The sequence below is a fragment of the Sus scrofa genome, chromosome 1 (assembly GCF_054392235.1).
Source record: "Sus scrofa isolate SSC_HxYL_T2T_F1_AM1 chromosome 1, Sscrofa_HxYL_maternal_Yorkshire_Landrace_v2.0, whole genome shotgun sequence".
NCBI classification, from domain to species: domain Eukaryota; kingdom Metazoa; phylum Chordata; class Mammalia; order Artiodactyla; family Suidae; genus Sus; species Sus scrofa.
The window spans coordinates 43,663,196-43,689,931 of NC_139383.1; the positions used below are offsets into that span (position 1 = coordinate 43,663,196).

The 26,736-nt window shown below is 41.2% G+C and overlaps 1 protein-coding gene across 7 annotated transcripts in view; it reads right to left on the minus strand.

Moving 5' to 3' along the window:
• Window positions 1-26,736, minus strand: part of SLC35F1 (solute carrier family 35 member F1) — a 476,339-nt gene that overhangs the window by 7,105 nt on the left and 442,498 nt on the right. For all 7 annotated transcript variants that reach the window (XM_084958208.1, XM_084958202.1, XM_084958191.1 and 4 more), the window contains one exon: window positions 23,476-23,630. In XM_084958208.1, coding sequence (XP_084814334.1) covers window positions 23,476-23,630 — 155 coding nt within the window. The remainder of the gene's footprint in view (window positions 1-23,475; window positions 23,631-26,736) is intronic.

The window sequence follows — 26,736 nt, forward strand, 5'->3', positions numbered from 1 at the left end:
TTTTATCTGACTCGTAATTTTGAGAAGCTGAGAAAAGGATGCATCCTTTCTCACTACCACACTGCACACACTCTTTACTTCTCTCTTGCCTTTTTCCATCTCGACACATCTCTGCTAACAAGGATCAGACAGCACTTGCTGTACATAAGAAGAATATCTGCTTTTTGTTTGTTTGTTGGCTTTTACATTTCTTATGGCTACCCCCTCAGCGTTCCTATGGTCGTTCCCAGGCCAGGGATTGAATCCGAGCTGCAGTGTGACCTGGACCTATGCCGTAGGTGTGGCAACACCAGACCCTTTAACCCACTGCACCAAGCTGGGGATCGAACCCACACCTCCACAGCAACCCAAGTCACTGCAGTTGGATTCTTAACCCACAGCGCCATAGTGAGAACTCTGAAAATGTCTGTATGTTGCTTAAAGCAATCTGACAGGGACACAAGCTACTGTTGAGAATGGGGCAGCTTGGAAGACTGATAATAAAGCTGCACTTTATGATAAATAAAGAGCTCTTTAACCTTCAACTAGGGATTAAACCTACCTCTTAGCCAGCTGGCATCTCAATATAATTACTAGTTAGCTGATGGGACAATCAGCACATCAGTTAAGGACGGGCCAAATTTTCATTTTAGTTTTGGTGTCAAACATCTAAGTTCAGTGTTAATAAACTAATGACTTTAATGGGCATTAATCTATACGAGTAGAAAACCACCTGATTTGAAGGCCGTTTCAAGGTATATTTACAAATATACCACATAGACTATGTGAGGAAGAAGGCAATTTTTAAGGGAGGCATCATTTTTTTAGATTGACTTAAAAATGGCAGGGGTGTCATGGCTCAGAGGAAACGAATCTGACTAGCACCCATGAGGACGCAGGTTCGATCCCTGGCCTTGTTCAGTGGGTTCAGGATCCGTTGTTGCCGTAAACTGTGGTGTAGGTTGCAGACACGGCTTGGATCCTGCGTTGCTGTGGCTGTGGTGTAGGCCAGTAGCTACAGCTCTGGTTTGACCCCTAGTCTGGGAACCTCCATAGGCTGTGGGTGCGGCCTTAAAAAGACAGAAAAAAAAAAAAAAAAAAAAAAAAGGTAGGGGTAAGCAAAGAACATGGCAACCCTCAGAGGGGTGTGAAACAGAATAAAAAGTGACTGTGGGTTAAAAAGTGACTCTGCTTTTCCTCAATGTGTGCACTGACTACCTGGGCATGGTGGGCCTGGCTTTTCCTCCTTTCCTAGAGCATGCATGTTAAAAGAGGCCTTTTCTGGTGTCTGCCTCTCTGTAACGTGACGTTTATAAGGTTCCTGATGTTGGATTCTGGTCTTCCTTCCTCAGTGATTCCACTCAGCCTTATTAAGGACCTAGAAATCATTTTGATTTAATAGGTAATGAAAAGTTAAAAGATTCTCTTTGTTCTTAAAAGGAGATGTATGGCAGTTCTCTCTCTCAAAAAAAAAAAAAAAAAAAGGCATAGATTCAATGGACTCATGCGAAGCAGAGGCAAGACCTAGAAAAGAGCAGTGGGTGAAGTTTCTGAGGAAAGTGGGGTTCAGTGAAATGAGATGTGGGTAAAGCTCCTTCAGTTATCTGAGAAAAAGGAGAGATTTAGATTTAAATCCAATTTAGCTCTCTAACATGGAGAGTCAAGGAAGCTCACAGAAAATACAATAGGAAGGAGGGAGAAAATAAGGTCAAGTTGGAAAGAAAAAGGATACAGGTAAAGAAAATTTCCCAATAGAGAGGAAGAACCAGGACTGGGAAACTTGGATAGCTCCCCCCAAATATAATTATTTTCTCAAAGCACCCCGTATATATTTTTCATTCTTTGTCTTTCTCTTTTTGTACACACACACACACCCACACACACCCCTATGAGCCACTACTGCAGACCTAATAGGACCTGCCTTCTGGACTTTTCTTGAGAGCAGCTGAATAGCCTTGAGAGAACAGCACCCTGAAGTCTTCTCATGTATGGCAGGTGAGCACAGGACCACATTTCCAAGCTTCCTGTGCTCCCAAGACTGTGCATGAGGAGCAGAGGAAGGAAATACTAAATGTCTCAGACCATAGCTCGAGGATGCCATGATCAGTAAAACTTCCAAAGACATTGCCTTGACCAAACAAAGGGGCTCCACTGGATGTCAGCCTACAATTGAAAGAGGCACACCATTTGGAAACATGAGAATGATTAAGAATCGAAACTCGTTTTGGTGCTCTTTCATGGCTAGGCATGATATGGATCTGTCATTGTCACTGATGTAGCTCTGTTTCCATCCCTGGCTTGGGAATTTCAATATGCTGTGGGCATAGCCAAGAAAAAAAAAAAAAAAGTTGAAACGAGTTTTTTTAACTGCATAAGGAAGCTGTTCAGAAGTGAATTCAAGGCCATTTCTAAATCTTCTTAGACACAGCTTTTGACATGGAGGTATTTCACATATACAAAGGATATGTGACCACAAAAAATGATTTCCTTTCTAGTTCTTATTCAAGTTTATTCTCTTAGGAGTTTTCGTTGTGGCTCAGTGGGTTAATGATCCGGCGTTGCCATGAGCTGTGGTGTAGGTTGCAGGGTCAGCTTGGATCCCATGTTGCTGTGACTGTGGCTGGATCATAGACCAGAAGCTGTAGCTCCTATTCTACCTCTAGCCTGGGAACGTCCATATCCTGCAGTTGTGGACCTAAAAAGCAAAAAAAAAAAAAAAAAAAAGATTATTCTTTTAAACAGATACGGATATAACCAAAACTTTCCACATTTTAAACTTTAGCAGGAGGAGGTCAGTGTCTGGGAATCTGCAAATTTAGCAGTTGAGTCAGAGGTCAGTGCAACCACTGTTAAGTAGAACATGAAGGACAGTGACTGGTCATTCCCCAGGTTATATGCACAGGCTAGTAAAGGTGAAGTTCAAAAGCTGCTAGGAAGAATTTCTGTGCAGGGCATTGGCCTGGCAATTTTAACAGCAAGTTATGCCTGGGAAAAATCAGGCTTTTAATTAAGTCTGTCAAACCATCCTGAATACTCTGCAATGGAAAGCAAAGTGTCCCCTCCCTTACCCCACACTCTGTATATAAAATGTACATAGAAAAATATATCACCTTGCACATCTAACCATGATTTCTAGACCAAAAGGAATAAATAAGTCCAATTCTGTTTCAAACAGAACCAGATGACACAGCTTGGAAGTTTTAGATACCAGGGTAGTTTAAAGACTCCTCTGTGATAAAGATAAGCAACATGCCAATTAAAAGAGTGACAGAATGAATCATAATTAAATATAATGCTGCCCTAGTGGAGCTTTTAAGTCCAAATGTTATGGGCTGGTAAAACTGGATTTTATAACTACAAGGTCTCTTGAGTCCCCACTTGATATCTGGATTGGAACATACACTGCTGAGTGTCCTGGGGTGAAAGAGAGAGGACCGCTCACTGATAACAACACATTTCTTAGCAGCCTTGTGAGGCTCCAAAGGCTATGGACCACACCTTGAACCTGGGAGCCGGGAGAGACCTAGAGGAAGCTAGTCCCTGCTGGGTGGGGTGTGAGCAATGGCTTGGTTGGGATCCTGTGACAAAAGACCTTGCCTGGTCTGCTAAGTCTAAGCCAATTGCTATTCAGGACAAAGAAACTAGACAGACCCGGCTCCACAGAAACACCAACATAAACAAGCTGATACTTGACCTCCTAATTTTGGCTCTGCACTAAACCACCGAGATCATTTTTATTATTATTAAGCACATTAAAAATGCAAAAGTTCTGCTCCTGAGTTTACTGAACTGAAAATAAATTGCCTGGAGAGGCCCAAGCATTTTCAAATTCTTTGGAACTGCCTTCTTATTGCTTCATCTCCTACTCTTGCATCCTTTTTTCCCCCTCATTCCTTCTTATTTTTTTTTTTTAAGAAAAAAAAGGGGCTACATCTCTGTGGCTAGGTATTGCAATATGTCTTTTTCTTTTTTCTTTTCTTTCTTTCTTTCTTTCTTTTTTTTTTTTTTCGTATTTTGTCTTTTCAGGGCCGCACCCGTGGCGTATGGAGGTTCCCAGGCTAGGAGTCTAATCAGAGCCACAGATGCCGGCCTACACTACAGCCACAACAATGCCAGATCTGAGCCGCGTCTGCGACTACACCACAGCTCATGGCAATGCTGGATCCTTAACCCACTGAGCGAGGCCAGGGATTGAACCTGCAAGTTCACGGTTCCTAGTCAGATTCGTTTCCGATGTGCCATGACAGGAACTCCACAGTATTTCTTTTTTCTAAGTCATGGCGTGGAAAATACCAAAAGTGGGCATGGCACACAGTCTACTGACAGAGACCAAAATCGGTTGCTTTTAGGGACTAAGAAAACTGAGCTCCACACCTTCTTCCCCGTTCTTTCTCCAGTCAGGAGAGAGGAAGTAATCCCAAATTCATGCTAATCAAATCAAAACAAAACATAAATCAGTGGGTGCCTTAATCAAAATGCCAAATGGTCTCTCTATCTGCATCAGGAAACCAAGGCATCGCGGAGATTTAAATATTTGGGAAACAACTAACTTATCCTCCAAATATCATGTTGTTAGAAACAGCAGCCAGGGCCCTTGCCTCTCTGTGGCCTGACGCTGTCACCCAGGGCAAGGCTGTGCCCCCCACACCCTACCACCGCACTAGTTCATTTGTCAGGATAATTTTTGCAGCCAATTACATCTAAGGCCAATAAGGTTTCTTTTACAGGCAAATATCTTCCCCTGTGGGTAATTTCACACATGAGTACAGCAACAAGGAGCTAAAAATGGATTTCTGCCATTTGAATTTTATATGACAAATATACATTTTCACTGGGTTTGATGAATTGATAGAAATCCTCATTCAGGCAGATTTCTATTCTCTGTAGTTCAGTAAAAGAAGATCATAATAGCCAAGCTGGAAGTGGATAAAAGGAGGTTAGTCTGTAGGAATGTTTAATTACAGGCTCAGTTACAACAACGGCTGTTTGATGGCTCGTTTATGTCCTCTTTCCACGTGTGGTTCTCATTATCACTGGGCAAAAAAGGCTAACATTTGTGTGTGAGTCTTCACTGCCACGTTTGGACTCTTGCATCAAGTGAGCTCTATTTTCCCTCCATACAACAGAGGGGTGCACAATGGGCTGGTGTGATTTTGCAAGAGACTGAATTTCAAAGCAGGTGAAAGAACTTAGTTTATGGAAGTGGTAGTATGGCAGCTCAATACCCCTCAAAGAACATCTGTTCCATTACAATGGAATCAAGAGATGGAAATGGGAGTGGCACCATTTATTTCCTCGTGCTCCACTGGTAAAATTGTGCTTCCTGTCCCTGCAGCCTCATGCCCTGCTGATCTAAAAGTCTTCGTTCCAAGAGAGGAACATTTCCAGTAGGAGACACAGCAATGACTCCACTGAACTGAAAGTTAAGATAGAGCCCCAGCCACACCGGGCTCTTCATGCTTTTCACTTAACGAAGAGAGAAGGGAGTTCTTGGCACTGGGCTGGCTGGGGTGGTTGGCCTTGGTTACAAGGGGAAATTGGGCAGCTACTTCATGATGGAGGTAAGAGTATGTCTGGAATACAGAAGATCTCCCAGACATCTCTCGGTATTACCATGTCCTGGGATCAAAGTCAGTGGAAACCTTCAATAACCCAATCCAGGCAGGATTATTCACGGCCCAGACTCTTCAGGAATGAAGGCTGGGTCACCCCACCAGGTAAAGAACCACACAGTTGGCTGAGGTATTTGCTGATGACAAGTGGAATACAGAAAGGGTATTGGAAGAAGGTAGTTAGAAGTATTAGCTACAGTAACATGACCAGTTACAGAAATGAGAACTATCATTGTCATGAGTATTTACTGCTCCTTTGTTATGAATATGTTTGTGTGTGTGCATAAAAGATCTGTGTTTTGTCGCTTCTCTTATCTCCTTATCATATAAGGTATATTGACTTTATATCACAGAATTTAGCTTGCACGATATGAAGAACATCCCCCAAGACATTTGCATGTTCTTCTAGGGAAAAGGTTAGTGTGTTTTCAGTTGTATGCAGGCTAGTGGTATCATGCTGGGCAGAAGTACCACCTTGTTATTGTCTTTATTTGAGATTAAGTACGATTTAAGGAGGTGTGTATATGTGTGCCAAGCTGAGAAGATGTAGACTTGTGATAGTTAATTTCACATGTCAGCTTGGTTGAGCCGTAGTACCTAGACACTGGTCAAACACCAGTCTAGATTGATGCTGTGAAGCTATTTTTTAGATGAAATTAACATTTAAATCTGTAGATGCTGAGTAGAGCATGTTACCCTCTAGAGTGTAGACAGGCTTCTTTTAATCAGTTGAAGGTCTTAAGAGAAAAAGACGAGGTCCCAGAGAAAGACAGGATTCTGCCTTTGGACTCAAACTGCAATACTGACTGTTCCCTGGGATTCTAGCTTGCCAGCCTGCCCTCCAGATCTCAAGCTTGCCCGCCTCTACAATTGCATATGCCACTCCCTTAAAATAAATCTATTCCTATTTCTCACTATCTCTAGATTGGAAGATATAAAGATAGGATTACATAGAAACAGAGATAGATACACACACACACACACACACACACACACACACACACACACACACACACACCCTATTGATTCTATTTCTCTGGAGAACCCAGATACAATTAATAATGCAAAATCCATTATACTAAAGGTCTAGATGCTGACGTTAAACTTTCATAACAAGTTTTAGAAATGGAGTGTTTAATAATATTTTCCAGGCAATATCAAGCGGGGATTCACAGTATGAGCTCTGGAGTCAGGATGCTGGGGTTTGCATATCTGTTTGCCACTTCCTTGCTGTGGTCTTGGACAAGTTCCTTACTTCTCCATGCCTCTGATCACTCATCATTTAACGAAATGTAATAACAGCCATATGGGGCTGTTGTACACATTGAATGAAATACATGTATGAAACTTTAGGTGCAGCGCTTGGCACAAAGTAAATGTTCGATAAATGTCAGCTATGCTGTTATCTTTACATCACAAGGGGTACATGCTAAAGCAAAGATAGACATAAAAACCTTCCTCAATAGCCCTTTCTAAAAGATTCAGCATGAGTCAAGTTGAACTGCAAATGTATTTATAGAACTGGCAACTTAAGAAGAGTGCAACAATCAATCCATCTGGAAAGGAAGGCTTTTTTGGCAATGCAAATAATAAACTCCTGGCTTATAGGCTCAGTGTCTGGACTTATTTTGAGTTGTCTTACAATGATGATTATATAAGTCACAGGAATCCTCATAAATTCCTATTCTTCTTTACCTTGTTTAATACTATGGAGCAACTACTCCCCATCAACACAAATCATATTTGAGCAGCCATGAGTAGGGAAGTAAGCTTAGAATTCCTTTTGCTTCCTCATTGTGCTAAGCATTAAAGAGGATCCCCAAATTCATCCCTGGAACCTGTTATTGTTAGTGACCCCATCTGGGAAGAAAGGTCTTTTCAGAGTGATTAAGGATATTAAGATGAAATAGATTATCCCAGGTGTTATGGACTGAACTGTGTACCTCCCTCCCCAATAAATTTTTATATTGAAGCCGTGATCCTCAATGTGTCTATATTTAGAGATGGGGCCTCTACCAAAGTAATTAAGGTTAAATGAGGTCATAAAGTTGGATAAGCGTCCTTATAAAAAGAGACCATAGAGCTCTCTCCCCACCCCCACATGTACACATGGAGGAGAGGCCATGTGAAGATGTGAGAGGGCAGTTGCCTACAAGCCCAGAAGAGAGTCCTAATCAGAACGGAACCCTGATGGACCCTGATCTCTGCCTTCCAGCTTTCCAAGTGTGACAAATACATTTCTGTTGTTTAAGCCACCCAGCCTATGATATTTTGTTATGGTAGCCTGAGCAGGCTAATACACCCAGGCTACTTGAGTGGGCTCTGAATGCTATCACATGTCTCGTATAAGAGGGAGCAGAGGGACGTTTTAGACCCACAGAGAAAAAGAGGATATAAAGACGGAAGAGAGAGAGATTGGAAGATGCTGGCCTTAAAGACTGGAGTGGTGGGAGTTCCCTTTGTGGCTCAGTGGTAGTGAACCCAACTAGTATCCATGAGGGTGCAGGTTCGATCCCTGGCCTTCTCAGTGGGTTAAGGATCGGCATTGCCATAAACTGCAGTGCAGGTTGCAGACATGGCTTGCATCTGGTATTGCTGTGGCTGTGGTGCAGGCCGACAGCTGCAGCTCCGATTAGACCCTAGCCTGGGTCCGATTCATATGCCACAGGTGCAGCTACACACACACACACACACACACACACACACACACATACACACACACACACACACACAGACTCTGGTAGAGCCAGAGGCCAAGGAATGCTGGCAGCCGCAGAAGCTGGGAGAGGAAAGAACAGATTCTACCCTAGGGCCTCCAGTTGGAACATGGCTCTGCTGAACACTAATCTTGGCCCAGTGAAACTGATTTTGAACTTCTGGCCCCAGAACTGTGAGAGAATACATTTGTTTGTTTTAAGCCACCCAAGTTTGTGATAATCTGTTAAAGCAGACATATGAAACTAATAGACCCAGTAAATAGTTATTCATACAATAACTGAGCCTAGCTGTGATCTAAGAGCCCAATTATTACCTCATCATCCAGCCATTCAAGAAATGCTTGCTGAGTTCCTATTATGTGTCATGTGCTGGGGATACGGTGACAAATAAAATGGATATAACTCTGTTCCTAGTTTCCACTCTATTGCGAGAGACAGACTAAAGCTAAGTTGGGGGGGGGGGTTAATCAGCAATACAATTTTGGGAAACACTCTGAAGGAATCAAGGGGATGATGAGAGAGCTTGGTGGGAGCTACCTAGAGAGTGAAGGAAGTCTTCTCTGAAGATGAGGCCCATGTGGAGACCTGGAGCACCAGAAGTAGCAGCCATGGCAGGGGCTGGAGGAAGAGCAGTCCAGGCGAAAGGCAAAGGTCCTGAGGAGGAAAGGGCACGGCTGGAAGGACAGCCAGTGTCGCTCATGTCTAACACTAAATTGTAATCCAGAAATCGAGTGCTTGCTCTGTACCAGGCACTATGTGATGGAATTTACATCATTCACATTCTTAATAACTCATGAAGAAGCTATAATTATTCCCCCACAGTTCTAAGAAGATATTGAAGCACCACATGGTGGGCAAGTGTCAAGAGAGGAGGTGGAAGCTTTAGCCACACAGGCACTTAGCTCTGAGAGGTCAGCCAGGCACCTAAATGTTGCTTAAAATGCAATGAGAAAAAAGCAGTAAAGGGTATTCAGACAAAGAGAGCACAATCTGGTTGGTGTTTTAAAAGGATCATTCTGGCCGTTAGTGGGTGATTCTCTGTAGAGAGGAATAAGTAGAGGCAGGAAGATGAGGAGGCTATTGAAATGGTCTAAGTGAGAGATGGTGGTGGTCTGAACCAAGATGATGGCAGCAGAAACAGAAGATCTATTTTGGAGGAGGATCGATAGAATTTGCTGATGGATTAAAAGTGGGGAGTAAAGAAAAGAGAAATTAAGACTGAATCTCAATTACTGAAGTTGCCTGTTCTGAGGGTGATTCTCTTCTTGGTGTTTCTCATGGTGAATTTACTCTTCTCTTGTCACATATCACCTTTTTAAATGGAGACGATTTACTCTTAGCATCGTCTATAGTACTAGCACGCACTGGGTAGTGTTGGAGACATAATTCCCACGAATATGTAACCTAGAAAGGTCTCTCATTTCTCCCTTGGTTTCCTTTCTGGCAACCTGAGAACCATATTTAGGAAAGTACAATTCACAGTGATTCTAAATCAAGATCGATAATCTTAGAAAACAAAGCTGTGGTCTACTTCCTCCAAAGTATTTTCATGTTATTTCATTCTCAGAAAACCGACCCCTCAGAGAAGCATGGAGCATCATGATGAACGACTTGGAGCTGAGGACGCAGGAGGTGTGGGCAGGTTTAGGAGAGAATTTACGGCTCTGCCTTATAGCGACAGCTGACACAATCCCGAGACCTTGACACTCCACTCAATCCTCTTCCCATCTCCTAACTGTTTGGTTAACTGCACTGCAATGTCATTCTTTTTGTTTCTTCCATTCCCCATATTCAAGCTTCTAGTGCAATCCATAGCTCTTACTGTATGGGGCGGAGGGGGTCTCAACTTCATTCAACATATCTTGGAACAATGTTAATGGATTATTGATGACTTTGGAAGCTGTTCTTTCTCAACTCATAGGATTTAACAATCATTAAGAAATACTATCCCAGTTGCAGTATGGGGCAACCCCTTGACAAAATGAAAAATGAGTTCTCCTGCAACCACATTGGAATTTCTCATTTCCTTCTCTCAATGTACCTGGTGGTGGTGGTGGGAAAGACAGAAAAATGAATTACATGGACAAGTAATTTATTTTAAAGAATATCTTGGAGTTCCCATTGTGGCGCAGCAGAAACGAATCTGACTAGGAACCATGAGGTTGCAGGTTCGATCCCTGGCCTCACTCAGTGGGTTAAGGATCTGGCGTTGCTGTGAGCTGTGGTGTAGGCCGGCAGCTGTAGTTCAAATTAGACCCCTAGCCTGGGAACCCTCTATATGCTGTGGGTGCAGCCGTAAAAAGGAAAGAAAGAAAGAAAGAAAGAGAGAGAGAGGGAGGGAGGGAGGAAGGAAGGGAGGGAGGAAGGAGGGAAGGAAGAAAGGAAGAAAATCTTGATGTGGCGGCTGTCAAGGAAGAAATCATATTATGGTTTCAATGGCTAATCAAATTTTTTTTCTAAATAAGAAATCTGGTACTGTCGACTAAAAAAAATTCACTACCTTAAGGTTGAGAATTATGTTCTACATGGAGAACTTTCTGAGGACTTTAACCTAGGGGACAAGCTCTCAGACAGCTGTGAGGGCATGTGCTGAAGAGGTAAGGGAGGAGCCCAGGATATACAGGGACTTTGCAAAAACAAATCAGGAAGTTGAACTTCAAAAGATTTCTGCTAATTAAAGAAAAAAATAAACATCTCAAGTTAATGAATTTAGCACTTTTCTATGTTTGGGAAGATGCTAGAGTTTGGACTTATGGAAATCATTCCTTTGATATCACCTAAATGTCTAGGGCCAGTATTCCGTTTTTCTCCAGCCTGAATCTGCCTCACTGTGCAGAGTCTTTGCTGCAGTGGCTGATGGCTGAATAGCCACAATATCCTTTGTTTACTGATAAGGCAGGTGACATTCTTCATCCATAGTACCTGATAAGTAGCAGCCATTTTCTTTTAAATAGCCTTCAACACTCTCTTTTTAATTCCAGAATATCACTGAGAAGTATGGGCATTAGGCCCAGAATATCTGCTTATTCCATCATAAAGTCTTACACCATTATTATCACATTGTCCCAGGATTGTAGAATACTTGACATCCATGAAGTGCTATAAAAAATGTGACAGACAGTCAAAAACACTGTTTGTTTCTTTTTTCCCTTTCAAATTGCCAATTTTTTGGACCTATTATAAAAAATTAACTTATCTGATATCTTAAGACTTGAAAACAATGTGAAATTTAGGTTATGTACTATTACATATACACATTTTTAAAACAAAATCTAGAAGTATCCCCTAAATTTGACATCCATGAACTGATATACCCATCTAAATGTCTCCATATGTCTCTCTCAATATATAGTTTTAAGAGCAATGGAGAGAAATCGCAAAGCTGTAAGATGTGTCTCTTGGAAATGACTTCATTTACTGGCAAATTAATCTGTATGTATATACAATGGAGCCTCTTTTCTGGACACATAATTTTTGGAAAGTTAATTTGATAATATTATTCTTATCATCTGATATTATTGTTTCTTCTGGGCCACACTATAGGCATAAAATCAGTTTAGAACGTGTTCCCTGTCTCCAGACGCCTCTGCCGCACACTTCTCTATAAGCTATGGCTTTAATATCCTTCCTCTTAGCTCAGGGCTGTTGTTTTGCATTGGCTCCCCACTCATTCCTTTATGTAAAATGAAAACGATAAACCCATAAACGGAAGACATTTCACTGTACTGTACGCATGCCACCGAGATCCTTCTAACAAAACTAACAGATGGGGCATGATTACAATTAGCTTTGAAAACAAGTCCACACACTTGAAGGGCAAAGAAATTTGTATCATTTTGTGCAGTGTTTTCAGCAGCTTTATTAGTGACTCACTTTGCAGAGGAAATGGTTGTTTTCTGGTGCTGAAGATGAGGGAAAAGTTTGCAAGGACAGTTATAGTCTGCATGAGGGGTCCGTGAACTAACAAATCTGGCAGCTGCCTGATTTTGTAAAATAAAGTTTTATTGGAAGGCAGTCATGTCCACGGCAGAGTTGAGCGGTTGTGACAGACTGGCAGGCCTGCAAAACCTGGAATATCTGTCATTTGGTCTTTTACGGAATTGTTTGGGGACCCCTGTGGATGGAGACACATCCATGAATACAGATATAGATACAGAAATATAGTATATGATAATGACATTACACAATTTTACTGTGAGATGACTTATGAATAATAAATCTGAATATTAGATATGATTTTTTTCCTGTAAACAGAATAAATTTCTTAGCAATTTTTCAACCTTCGATGTGGGTTTCATTCTCCCAGTCTCCCATGACAATGTACACAGTTATTATGGTATTGAACTGGCTTTCTAATATCCACGTTCCCTGAGATGTTCCCCCACGCAATTCATCAATTCAATCAGAGAATGAATCAAAATGGTGATTTGCCATGGTGGGATCTAAATTTTTAACTTTTCAGCTGGTATCATCAACTTGAAAGATAGAGTCCATATCGGTCAAAAGCTTTTTACTTTCTATGTGAAAATTCCTAGATAACGTTTAGCCTAGAAAAGTGAAGTTTAACATTTAATGTTTCTTGTAAGAGTAAACCTTTCATTGAATAGATACTTGCTGGACACCAATGGCGCTGGGCACTGAACCAGGGACGAGGGATCCAACAGAGAGGGAGACATCCGTGGCCCTTCACCTGAAGCTCAGTGCTTACTTCTTAGAGAAAGACTGTCCTTTTATTTAAAGCTGAGACTGGTTAGTGCACCAAGACAACACCAGTACAATCTGGAACTACTGAGACTTCCCCAGAGCAGTGGGAATCTGCTTCACTAATGCAAGAAAATGCCTGGCTTTGTGGAGCACCAAGAAGGAACCGGATGTGAGCAACACTGGTAGCCAAAATTTACATTCAAGTTGAACTGAGTTACATTGCTAAATGCAAGGCCCTGCAGAATGGTTTGCAATGTATTTATTTAAAGACTAAAACCACATCCCAAAGTATATTTAAAAGAAAAAGAAACTAAGCTGAGGACTAAGGTGGTGCTTAGCAAGGAACTGAGTGAAGAGCTTTAGTTATGCAAAAAAGAATGAGGAAAACAGACACAGAGGAACCCTTTAATTTTTTGTTCACACTTGTCAATTAAAACCAAGAATAAACTACTTTGAAACTTTTAATCAGTGTCTCGTTTCAATTTTGTCCCATGTTTTCAATGGCAGAAATTCATATTTAGATTTTCTTTTTACTTGAGGGGATTGCTTGCTTTCTGTGTGTTTGAACTGAAAGTAACTTTGCTTCATGATTACAAAAGTAACAAATGTTCATAGTGTTTTAGTAATACATGATTTATCCAGCACTTTTAATTGAAGAATATGAACTATGAGCACTCAGATTTCTACCATCCTTAATAATGGCGTTATTTAATGAATGTTCACTGTGCCAGTTGCAGTAAGTGATCTACGTGCACTATTTCATTTCTATTAGGAACCCTGATGCCACCATATATAATGTCCACTATTTTTATTGTAACTCCCATTTGCCTGATTGGGAAACTAAGTTTGAGAAAAATTAAGTAATTTTTGCCCAAGTCTGTAGAACTGGTACCATCAGGGGTTCTACTGTAAAATTCAGGGGGCTTAGAAATTTGGACAAGAAACCTGGATTTTTATTTTCACTGGCCTCAAGTTAACATTTAGTATTTCTTCATCATAAATGGAAGCAATGACCTACACTGCTGTTGCTGTACCTTAGACTTGTGGCCAATAGAAATCACATATATTTTCGTAGCACATTACAACTGCTGCACAGGTCCCTCCAAATATTGCTTATACTCATCACTGCTCCAAAATGACAGTAGTTATCAGATGTGTCTCCAGATCTTATGGTTTGTGTATTACTGTATCATCAAACTTAAAATATTTTGATAACTTTATTTTAATACAATCAGCTTGCTTTATAATGCTGTATATTTTATTTCAGACATTTAAAAACACTGAGAAAGGGATCTCCAGGCTTCACTGGACTGCCAAAGGGACTGGCAGCACAGAAAAGTTAGTGACCCCTTGGTAGGGAGTATGCTGGTAAGCTGAAACGCTGGGTGGTCTGACTCCAGGGCCTGGGCTCAGGCTTGTGACCACTCTGCCATATTACCTGCCCTTAGACCCGTGTTCACTTTTTGGTGATGATACTTTCAAATTTCTCTCCAATTTGGAGAGGACTGATTAAGCAGTGATTAGGAAAACTCAGGGAAAAGTTAAGGAAACAGTCTCAAAACAGAAACCCTTTCCCTCTTCCTCCCATCCTCAGGGAGGCAGCGGGGAATCGGGGCTCACCACTACCTGGGCCTCTGGGTGACCAAAGGAGCAGTTCAAGGCCACCAAGGAATTATACCCCTGGGAGTGGGATAGGTCATAGACTTGGTTGACCTACAAGTTTAAAGACATCAGAGACACTCTCAAACAGAAAGAACAGCGAGTATAATGCTAATGCTAGTAGACTCTTGCAAAGAAAAAAATCCAAATTACTTAATGATAAAAGTCCAGTCACTCAAAAGATTGGAAAGGACTGAGTGCGGTGTACAAATTTTATATTTATTTATTTATTTATTTATTTATTTATTTTTAGGGCCACACCCGTGACACATGGCAGTTCCCAGGCTGGGGGCTGAACTGGAGCTTCAGTTGCCGGCCTACACCACAGCCACAGCAATGCCAGATCCTAGCCATGTCTGCGACGTACACCATGGTTCACGGCAATGCTGGATCCTTAACCCACTGAGCAAGGCCAGGAATCTTCATGGATGCTAGTTGAGACACAACCCACTGAGACACAATCAGGACGCCTAGTGCTCAATTTTTAAAAACAAAAAGCAATTGCTATAAGGTTCTGAGGGGAAAAAAAGAAGTGTTGCCTTAAAAAAGTTAGCCTTTGTGGAGTTCCTGTTGTGGCCCAGCAGTAATGAACCTGACTAATAACCATAAGGACACAGGTTCGATTCCTGGCCACGCTCGGTGGATTAAGTATCCAGTATTGCCCTTAGCTGCTGAGGCTCTGCCTGGCATTGCTGTGGCTGTGGTGTAGGCCTGCAGCTACAGCTCCAATTCAACCCCTAGCTTGGGAACTTCCATATGCCGCGGGTGTGGTCCTAAAAAGACAGAAAAAGAAAAAGTTATCCTTTGAATACAAATATAAGAAATGTTTCTGAGGAAGCAAAGAACACTTTCTGAGAGACTCACTGTTACTCTCATGGCACTTTTGCAGTGACTATAAAATCTCCCCTCTTCAAGGCACTTGACTACCATCTGCTGGAAAAAATTCCTTATATACGGACAAATTGCACCATGGACAGCCTATATAACCACACATAGCAGCTCTACTTCCTGACAATACCAACAGTGATATAATCCAGACAAATAAGAAGTACATCAGGATGAGGAACTCAGAAAAGAGGAGCTTGCATTTCAGAGACTGGTGGTATAGCAAATATGGTTAAGTCCGGAAATATGGCCTCAAAACCGTAGGGATTATATTGATAAAAGTTAACTATTAAAATAATCAACAATATAAAAACAGTACAACAGAAGTCAGGAAATGAAGAATTATCTCTCATAGAAATAAATAAAAACTCTCAAAACTTTAAGCATAGTGTTTTAAAAAGTCTCCCATCTATGGTAGCCCCTGGAGATACATAGGATGGTGTCTCAGCTTTAGCCTGTAATGTCTGAGCCAATCTTTGTTCTTCATCTTAGCAAACAGATGCTCTGATTTCAGTGAGCTCGGGTTATTAATATTTCAGTCTATGGGAGATGGATCCATGTAGGCCTGCTGACAAAATGAGGTGTCTGAGTATGCAGGAAGGGGCCAGACTCTGCACCCTGATGACAAACACATCCCATGCATTTTCCTGGAAGACATCTAGCTGTTTTTCCTGGCTACATTCCAGTCCAACCTCAAGCCTTTCCATTTGAACTTCTGCAACACTTCTGGCTCATTCCATTTTTCCTTACAGCTTGTCCTGATGATATGAATTCAGAATATCTGTTTGTGGTGTGGAGTTAATGAATAGATTCGGAGAAGGAATTTTGACTTATGACTATAATTCTAGACCTGCCTCACATTCTCTAATCCTTCCAATATTGCTGGTAAATGGAAACTGCGAATGTGGCAGAGACTGGTTGTTAGTTCACTAAACCTCTTTTTTCTTTCTTTCTTTTTTTTTTTTTTTTTTTTTTTTTTGTCTTTTTGTCTTTTTAGGGCCACACCCACGGCATATGGAGGTCTAATCGGAGCTGCTGCTACCGGCCTACGCCAGAGCCACAGCAAGGCCAGATCGGAGCCACGTCTGTGACCTACACCACAGCTCACGGCAACACTGGATCCTTAACCCACCGAGCGAGGCCAGGGATTGAACCCGCAACCTCATGGTTCCTAGTTGGATTTGTTTCCACAGCGCCAGGACAGGAACTCCAAACCTCTTTTCTTTTCTTTCTGAACAAACAGCTTGACTACATTTCCCAGCCTCCCTTGCAGTTAGGTGTGGTCATGTGACTGAGTTCTGGCCAATAGAATGAGGAGGAGGTTATGTACACAACTCCAGACACACCCAGGAAAGTCTCAGGCCCTTTCACAGAGAGCCCTGAAGAGGATGCCAAGAGCCTAACCCAGGCTCAGGCAGCCTTTTTCTGAAAGGGCTAGAGAGTACATATTTTAGGCTTGTGGGTCACATGGCCTTTGTCACAACTATTCAATGCAAAAAGCAGCCATGAATAACATAAATAAATGGATATAGCTGTTCTCCACAATAACTATATTTATAAAAATAGAGGCTGGCTCACAGTTCATAGTTGTTGATCCCTGCCCTAGAGGATGGCAGAGCCACAAGACGGAAAGAGCTTGGGTTCCTCCCTCCCACCCCTGAAAGCCAGCAACACTTACCCTAATTCAGCAAGATGGAAACCTCCAAAGACGCTGTACTGAGTTTCCAGGCAGGGGGAAACCAAGTCCAAGCGTTCATTGCTCCCACATCTTGGTATTTCATATGAAATGTTCTGGGGCTTCAGTGATGTTAGTTTCTCCAATTGTCTACTCATCAGTGACAGTTTAAAAGATATGTAGAGTCATAAAAGCTAAGTGTCAGTTTTAAAATCTCTCATTTATAATTGCATTAGGTATTATGAACTTAAAATCCACATCGTTTTAAGATACTGTTTTTACAAAATGAAATATAACTGGCTACTTATGAGGGTATTTTAATAAATAAGATGTGCAGTATTCCTTTATGCTCACTGGCTGCCACAGGCCAAGGCTGCCTGCCCCGGCTTTTCAAGTGCGGTTCCATTACTGAAATTGCTCACTGTCGCATAGGATCAACAGGGTTGCTTGGCTGCAGATTCTGATCCATGGCTAATGAAAGATTCCACTCTTGATGCAATCTTTGCAAAGTCTCTGGCAGTGAAACCCAGATGGTAAGGATGTTTGAGATTGCTGGTCTATTCAAGTTTCAGTGGTTTGGAATCTCATCCTTTGTATTAATCCACCTGGCGATTTTTGATGTTCTTGTCACCTTTATTTATAAATAAAGAATTAAGCACTGAAACAGTGCCTGGAGCATAGCAGGCATAGAATAAATAAATATTTACTGAGTGAGGTTCTTTTAAATTTAGTGCCTAACAGTATATTATTAAATTAGCCCTACATTCAGATTTATTGAACTTTTCTTGCCAAATCACCTATAACAACAACAACAACAAAACCAGTGAGAGAAACTGGCACATTTGGGGTGTAATTTTTAGTGGCTGACATAGAGGGTCAGGGTGGGTCAGCGAGCTCTACACCTGTCTTCATAGGATGTAATCTGGATTGCTAGAATAGATAGCTGGCGATGTAAGACACTTTTCTGATTATTTGTCAAAAATAACTCACAGCAATGATAAAACAATTATCTGGCATAAAAATGAGACTAAAACATGTGGAATGTTTTCTAATGAACACATGGAGTTCTAAAAATTTCTTTTAAAAAAGTTCTAAAATATTCATATGAATCATATAACCAGAAGAGCTAAAGTGACCTTTTTGGACAAATGATTTTGAAATCTCTCTCTACCTCTTTTTTTTTTTTCCCCCAGTAGTGAATATTTGGAGGGTTAAAACATCTTCCTGATATAAGTGTACAAGTTTCATGGAGCCTTTACTTCCTAAAATATTACTCTTCCAGTAGGATCACCTAGTTTCAGGCTGTCCCACATGGGGGACCAGGTAAGCCAATGGCCTAAGTGAACTATTTAAAGGGACTTGGAGGGATCTTCACAGTGTTCATTTTTCTATCAATTTCTTATTTATTTTGACAAAGCCACACAAAAAAAAATCACTTCTTATGAAATTAGAAGAACTTTAGTATTACAATTCTATGGTAACAGTAAGCCTTGAAAAGGTAATAGCAAAATGTGTGAAGTAAGCCATTTTCTATTTTAAATGCCAGGCAAAAGGGAATATCTCACATATTCAACACTGGCTGCTTTTTTCCTGAAGAATGTTTAGCACATGATAGCATGTAGTGAAAGAAAGATCGGAATTGTATTTAACCCTTGAATTTTTAAAAATTTATGGCTATCATCTAAAAATTCAATTTTAAGCAATTAAGGAATCAAGGAATTCAGCTAAAAATGACTGTTAACAATATTTCTAAAATTTTTATGCATGAGTCTGAAGTGTTGCCTTTTCAAACAAAGACTAAGAGAAAACACATGAAGTTGTTAAAAGCTACAACCTAGTTACAAAATCTTAAAGTAAATAAGAGTAGTATCCTAAAAACAAAATGAGATAAGGATTACTAATCCTGAACTATATGTTCAATAAGAGAAAGGCATCACCACTGTTCGCCATTTACAAATTATCTAAACCCTTCAAAAACTCCATAAGGCAAGTCTCACTACCTCGAAGTTTGGAGAGAATAAATAACTGGTTCAAAGCACTTGAATAGTAAGGAGAAGCCACAGTTTCAATGCAGGCTCCTTTGACTTTGCAGTCCAATGCAGACTGCTCAGTCCATGTTTCACACAGCATATACTGAAGTAGTCTTCCCACCCCAATTCTTCTCATCACCTGATTTAGTGTTTTCTTTGTTAAAGTCATATATTAGCAGGTAACCATAACTACTTTAAAAAGAAGTTGGGAAATTCAACAGAGCACAGTGTGTGTGAGTAGAGAATGTCTTCATTACCTAGACAGAGCTTCTGAAGAGCACATCCACGAGACCAGCTGGCCCAGCTTGGAGCCAACCCACCCTTATTTGTCTTGGTGTAAATGATTAATGGGTTTCCTGGGGTAGGCAGAATAATGGCCTCTGCAAAATGTTCACATAATAATTCCTGAGACCTACGAATATGTTACCTTACATGCTAACGGACTTTGCAAGTGTGATTAAGTTAAGCATTTTTGAGGTGGTAAGATTCTCCTGGATTATCTGGGTGGGCCCCATATCATCCCATGAGTCCTTATAAGAGGGTAGCAGGGATGGCAGAGTCAGATTTGAAGATGCTACCCTGATGGCTTTGAAGACAGAACCAGGGGCCACAAGCCAAGGAAGCAGGCAGCCTCCAGAAGCTGGAAAGGATAAGGAAACAGATTCTTTATTTGAGCCTCCAGAAGCTACAGAGCTCTGCTAACACTTGACTTTAACCCAGTGAGACTTCTGACCTTCAATACTGTAAGATAACAAATCTGTGTGGTTTTAAGTGACTAAGCATGTGGTTATCTGTTATAGCAGCCAAAGGAAACTAATACCTTTCCATTTTAAAAGTGTCTTTGTACAATAAATAAGGGGACAGAACTCATAACTGATCAAGCTTTGACCTTGAAAAGCCAACACATAATCAACTTGAAAACCTACCATGTAAATATCTTCCTGGGTTTGGTTTTAGGGTGGGTCTCTGAGGCCCAATAAAGCTCATATCCTATGAATTGCTATAGATTTAACGCTCTGGATGCAATAGTGTTGTTAGATAATAAAGAACGGAAATATAGAACCATTTCTCAAAAGTCTTGTAAAATTAGTTTTCAAAAGCACTATACTGTGTAGATAGCTTAATTCAGAATTAGGTCATTTGCTTCCTTGGGACCTGGGGCTTTACTGCCCAGTCAGCACGGCAATCAGCACAAGAGGCGGAGAAGCTGCAGACAGTGGACTGACAGGTGGGGAAGGGAAGGGATTTCTTCCAAGGATGGAAAGTGAGAAAAAGCAAATAATCAATGTTGGGCAGGAGAGCCTCATTTAATCATTTAGTTCTGCCTGGGTAAGCAACATCTGTGAGCAAAGAGTACTCCTCTCTAAACTTGCAGATATTTATAACCAGACCAATGTTTACGGTAAAGACCTTGTGGTTAAGTGGAAGAATAAACTCTAACTGCACACTGTAGTAAAATCAAATGAGATCTCAGAGGTCAGTGGTTGATCCTCAGTACTGAAGCATGAGTCCCCTCCACATTATCCTTCTCACATTCTTGTGTGGCTTCCTTCTGAGAGGTGAGGGGAACTCCGAAGACAATCTATTCACTTTAGGATGACTCACTGTTAACAAAGTTTCTTTCTATTTCTCTATATGCTTATAACCTTCACTCCTTGGTCCTTGTGCCACCTGCTTGCAGCCACATAAAATAAGTCTGAACCACATAGAAAATAGGCTTGTGATTGCTAAGGGGGAGGAAGGATGGGAGAGGAATGGATTAGGAGTTTGGGATTAGCAGATGCAAACTATTATATATAGAATGGATAAACAACATGGTCCTACTGTATAGCCCAGGAAACTGTATTCAATATCCTGTGATAAACTATAATGGAAGACTTCCTGTTATGGCTCAGCAGAAATGAATCTGACTAGTATCCATGAGGACACAGGTTCAATCCCTGGGTTAAGGATCCGGCATTGCTGAGAGCTGTGGTGTAGGTTACAGATGCAGCTCAGATCCCGGGTTGCTGTGGCTGTGGTGTAGGCCAGCAGCCACAGCTCTTATTTGACCCCTAACCTGGGAACTTTCATATGCCACTGGTGTGGCCCTAAAAGGACAGAAACAAACGAACAAAAACCAAAAAAAAAACCTTAATGAAAAAAAAAACACAAAAAAGGGTATATATAAACTGAATCACTTTGCTACAAAGCAGAAATTAACAGAACATTGTAAAGCAAGTGTACTTCAATAAAGTAAATTTAAAAAAAAGTCTAAGCCAGTGGCTCTCAATTCCAGCTGCATACTAGGATCAACTAAGGGGTCTTTAAAAATCTAACGTCCAACCTTCACCTGGACCACTTAAAACAGAATCAGTGAGAGGAGCGCCCAAGCATCAGTATTTTAGAAACTCTTCAGAGGTGATTCCAATGTGCAGTCAAGATTGAGGGGTCCTGGCTTAAATGCTCTTCCACACTATACTCTCCAAACATTTAAAGATGCCCCGACCTGAAGTGAATCTTCTCTTCCTCAGGCTGTGACTTTTAACCACCTCCTGAGAGCACACAATTCAGGACAACTAGCAGTCATCACCAAGCAGCCCTGGGGAGGACTGGAGGCGGGAACCACCAGGGAGGACTTGATGGCCCAAAGGCCACCTGGGCTTGAATTGGTTCCTTCCATGGTTTTAAAAATATACCAGATAGATCAATTGGAATTCATCGAAATTAAAAACTTTTGTACTTCCAAGGATACTAGCAAGAAAATTAAAAGACAACCATAAAGTGAGAGAAAATATTTGTAAATATTTTCTGTAAATATATCTGATAAGGGTCTGCTATCCAACATATATAAAGAGATACTGTAACTCAATAATAAAATACACATGACCTGACTAAAAATGAGCTGTGATTTTGGCCACCACACTGGGCAGGAGGTTCCATGTAAAACAGGGACCTAGCACCTTAGCTTTGTCTGCTGCTATGGCCACTTTCTCCACCCCTCATATTCCAGATTTGCTTCTGGGCCTTCCAGCTGCCAACCTTGTTTGTGATCTCTTTTCTACCCATGACTGCTCTTCTTAGTCTGTTTGTTGGCTATGATTTTGGCTTAGCAGAGTAATATTTCTCATTATTCCCTTCTGCTTCCTTGCTTCTGGTCATCTCAAGCACACACTCTCTCCAGCTCAGCACATCCCTGGGAACCTCCAAACCCCATGTGACCTGGTTGAAGATGCCCTGCCCACAGCTAATAGGTGTCCTATTAGCTGGCCACACCCATGAGATGGTGACATTAACTGTAATACCACTGGTGAAGCACTCGGCCTGAAGTGGCCAGGATAATGCCTCTTCTCTTTTACCTCTTCTTTTGCCTGTCCTGGTTTGGTCTTATCTGTTTAGATACCCCATACTTGTCCTTTCTCACACTAATTATAGTCCCCACTGACCCTTATCTTATAGGACTAGTTAAGGAATGGCAGGCAGGTTTCTTCTCACATACCAATTCTAGTCAATTGCTAATGAATCAGTAAGTGTCGTGTATAAAGGACAGCATCTGACAGCACATCTCAGTGGGGCATATAACCTATGAGTCAAGCCTGCCTTGGGTAAGGCTGTGGGTAGAGTCTTACAGTTGAAGATAAGACCGTCTTTGGACTAAATAGTGTCTTCTTTTCTTTGGGTCTGATATAGTAACTACAAATACTTCATAGTATCTCTTTACATTCCTTTACTCAAACCCCAATCTTTGAGTAAAGAAACTATTGTGAATGCACTAGCATTTTCCATTCATATTTCTATGACAATATATGCCAAACAGAAACTATAGGAACTGTCTTTCCTCCAATGAGAACATGCTTTTCTGGTGGCTGTGGCAGAATCCACTTGGCAGTTATAGTTTGGGAACTGTACAAATCTTCCTAGCTTCAAGCTGGAAAAACAGTAGCTTCTGGGGTGAGTGGTGTCAGAAAAACTGGCCCCCATTATTTGAAAGCCCTTCCCTCTAGGGCTGTTTCTTATCTTCCATTATCAAATGTCTGTAGTTACCATTCTCTTTCGGCAAAATGCTGCCTCTTACAGGAGGAATGTGAATACCCATATCATAGAGGTTAGCACATAAAGGTGCATTCCTCCTTCTTGACGCAAAATTGGGACAGTTGCATGGCAGAGCCTTCTTTCCTGTGTGTGTTCTTTCCTCCAAAGAGTGGTCTTCAGAAAGAAGCACTGACTCAACTTACCTTGTAGTGGAAGAGAAACAATCCGCAGAACAAGCTGTACAGATCTGCGGTGAGCAGGGAGAGGTTGACCGAAGTGGCACTGGTTTTCTTTATGACCACTGGCATGAAACTGTAGAGACCAAACATGCAGGCACTGAAGCCAACGTACAGCAGTCCTGGGGGGAGAGGAAAGAGAGGCGATGTCACAGCCTCCACCAGGGCCTCCCCACCCCACCCCCACCTTTATCTCTTACATAGGAGTTTTTCTTTTACTCTATTAATTGATGCTTATCATAGGATGAGACATAGCTAACACATAAAATAAAACATGAAAATCTGCATGTGGAAAAATACCTTTATAATTCTCACACATATCTGATGTTTTGCTTTTTCTGAGAAGGAGTGTTTTTTAATGGCTACAGCCAGAACATAGGGTCAGGGCCTCTGAATTCTATTTCCAGCTGTGCTATAATTAACTTCTAGTACCCACGTCTTTTAAAAAACTTTCTTCATTTCGTTTTTTTATAATGATTTTTATTTTTTCCATCATAGTTGGTTTACAGTGTTCTGTCAATTTTTACTCTACAGCAAAGTGACCCAGTCACACATATACACATACATTCTTTTTCTCACATTATCCTCCATCATGCTCCATCACAAGTGACTAGATAAAGTTCCCTGGGCTATACATCAGGACCTCATTGCTTATCCATTCCAAATGCAATAGTTTGCATCTATTAATCCCAGATTCCCAATCCATCCCACTCCCTCCCCCTTCTTCATTTCTTTTTTATTTGCAACATAGGAACAAAATTGCTTGGTATCATGTATTGCTCACAACGATGAATAACCCCATAGTCCTTAAGATGGAAGGGCTTATGTGCCAAGGAGATGTGGACTAAGTCAGAGTACTGACCTGGAATCCTAACCGTGTGACCTTGGGCAGACCGCTTCATTGCTTGGACCCGAGATGACCTGTCATTTTCTCCCAGACTTGAGAATCCTGCTGAGCCCTGTCCCCAACACACAGAGTCCTATTCCACCATTACTTTTCCTAGCATTCTGTGGGCTGTCACAGGGAGGCTCTGCTGGTCTCTAAATAAATAGGTAAATGCCTTGTAGACTATCAAAGAATTAGGTTTTTCAAAACAGATGAAAAGGAAAAAGATGCCCTTAAAATGCTATGTCCCTCATCCTCTAAAATCTTCTTTCTCTCTCTCTAATTATAACTAGATACACAATTCCATAAGTACACAATTTCACTGGGTCTCGATCAGGAGTTTGGCTAAACCTAGAGTTTGGCTTATCATTTCCTAGATGTTGATACAACACAAAGATAGAAAAAAAAAAAAAGCTCATTTCTTGACCATGAAAGAATAAAGCATAGAATAAGCACAACTAATATAACTCAGTGGATCTTCAGACATTTTAATACAACAAAATATCCAACCTTTCCAAAGGAATCCTTGATTACACATGTCTGATTTGGGCTGTGACAATTACTTCCTCTGAATCCTGAGGATTTGGTAGGTATTGGACACTCAGTCCCACTGACTATGAAGACCAGTGATCCCTCCAAAGAGAAATTTGGTTTTCCCATTTAAGGGTGTGAATCATTATTCTATATGTTTCTGATCTTAAGTTCAAGGAAAGCCATGTCAAGTCTATATAAAAATTTTATTTTGAACATTAAGTAAGCAAACTCAGTACAACAGCCCCCTCTAGTGTGGTGGAAATGCCCTAGGAGGAAAATGGAATAACCACTTTTCTCATTCAGTAATATGTTCGAGTCCTCTTGTGAAGACTCGTTGTAGCAAGGTCAGACGGCTTTTGACTCTTCAGCAGAAGTTAATTCCCTGAAAGTGATCAATTTTCCTGTACTTGGGTTTCATGCTACTTATAATTCATTTTCTTTTTAATCAAGTGACTAGAAATGCAGTATCAACCTATGGTTAATATGAGAAAAGACATAAAAATTAATTCAGTTTTTTGAGGGCATCACAAATTTAGATTATAAGTGATTGAGCTAGAGAGTTCCAGACTCCAACCCTCCCATCATCTTACCTAGCACACTGTGGCTTCTCACATGTGAGATCTGATGTTTTACAGTCACTCAATTATTCAATCACGTATTCACTGAGTACCTACTATGCCCTGGGGACTCTGCTATGGGCTAGCAATGCAATGGACAACAGGATAGACCAGAAGCTTAAAGTTAACATTAGTGGTTTGAAAGAAGAAAAGGGTTCCTATGGGGAATGGCAAGTGGCTTGCTTTAGGAAGGGTGACCAGGTAAGGCCTCTTTGTGGAGGCAGCATTTACCTGAAGGTCTAAAAGGAGATTGCCATGGCAGAGTCAGGGGGCAAATATTTTAGGCAGGGAGATCAACAAATGAAAAGACCCTGTGCAGGGATGGGGCCAGGTGAGTTCCAGGAGCTTCCAGAAGCCAGAATATCTAAGCAGCATGAACAGAGTGAGGCGGTGATAAGAGAGGAGATTGGAAAATTAGACAGGATTTGGATTATGTGGGGCCTTGTAAGTCTTGGAAAGAAACAGGTTATCTTATTCTAGTTGTAATGAAAAGCCAATGAGGAGTTTGTAGCAGGTGGCTAATGTCAGATCTACATTCCTAAAAGATGACTTTGGCTACTATGCAGAGAAAGGACTGAGGGAGAAGCATGTGAGGAGCCCAGTGAGGAGTGTGTGGTCTCAGCCCAAGCAAGAGGTGCTGGTGGCTTTGCTCACAGTGGCCGTGCAGATGAAGTGAAGTGGCCACTCTGTGAAGACTCAGCACACCCTGCTGGTCGGTTGGATGTAGGAAGTGAGAAAAGGGATAGCATCAAGCATATCCATGGGCTCAATGGGTTCTGGCTAATTTAGAAACTGGGTGAATTATGGTGTCATTTACTGAGATGGAGAGAACTGGGCAGGAGAACCAGGTTCTCAGGGGAAATAGAAAGATCCATTCTGAACATATTAAGTTTTAGATGCTTGTACATCATCCAAAAGGATCTGTCCTGTAGGGAATGGATGTATAATTGGCAGGCTCAGAGAAGAGGTGTGACTTTACAAGCAAATTGGTGAGCCAAGGAGTGCAGACTTAACATTGTTAAGTGCAAACTTAAACATTCTAAACCTATTCTTAAAAATTGCAAAAATTAAAATAAGGGCATGGGATATAGACACCATTACAGTTAATCGCCCTGCTGGGTCATCCAATGTTTTTGTGTATGAATATCCTGTTTTGTGAGCAAAGCAGTCAGCCAAATGCACACATGATGA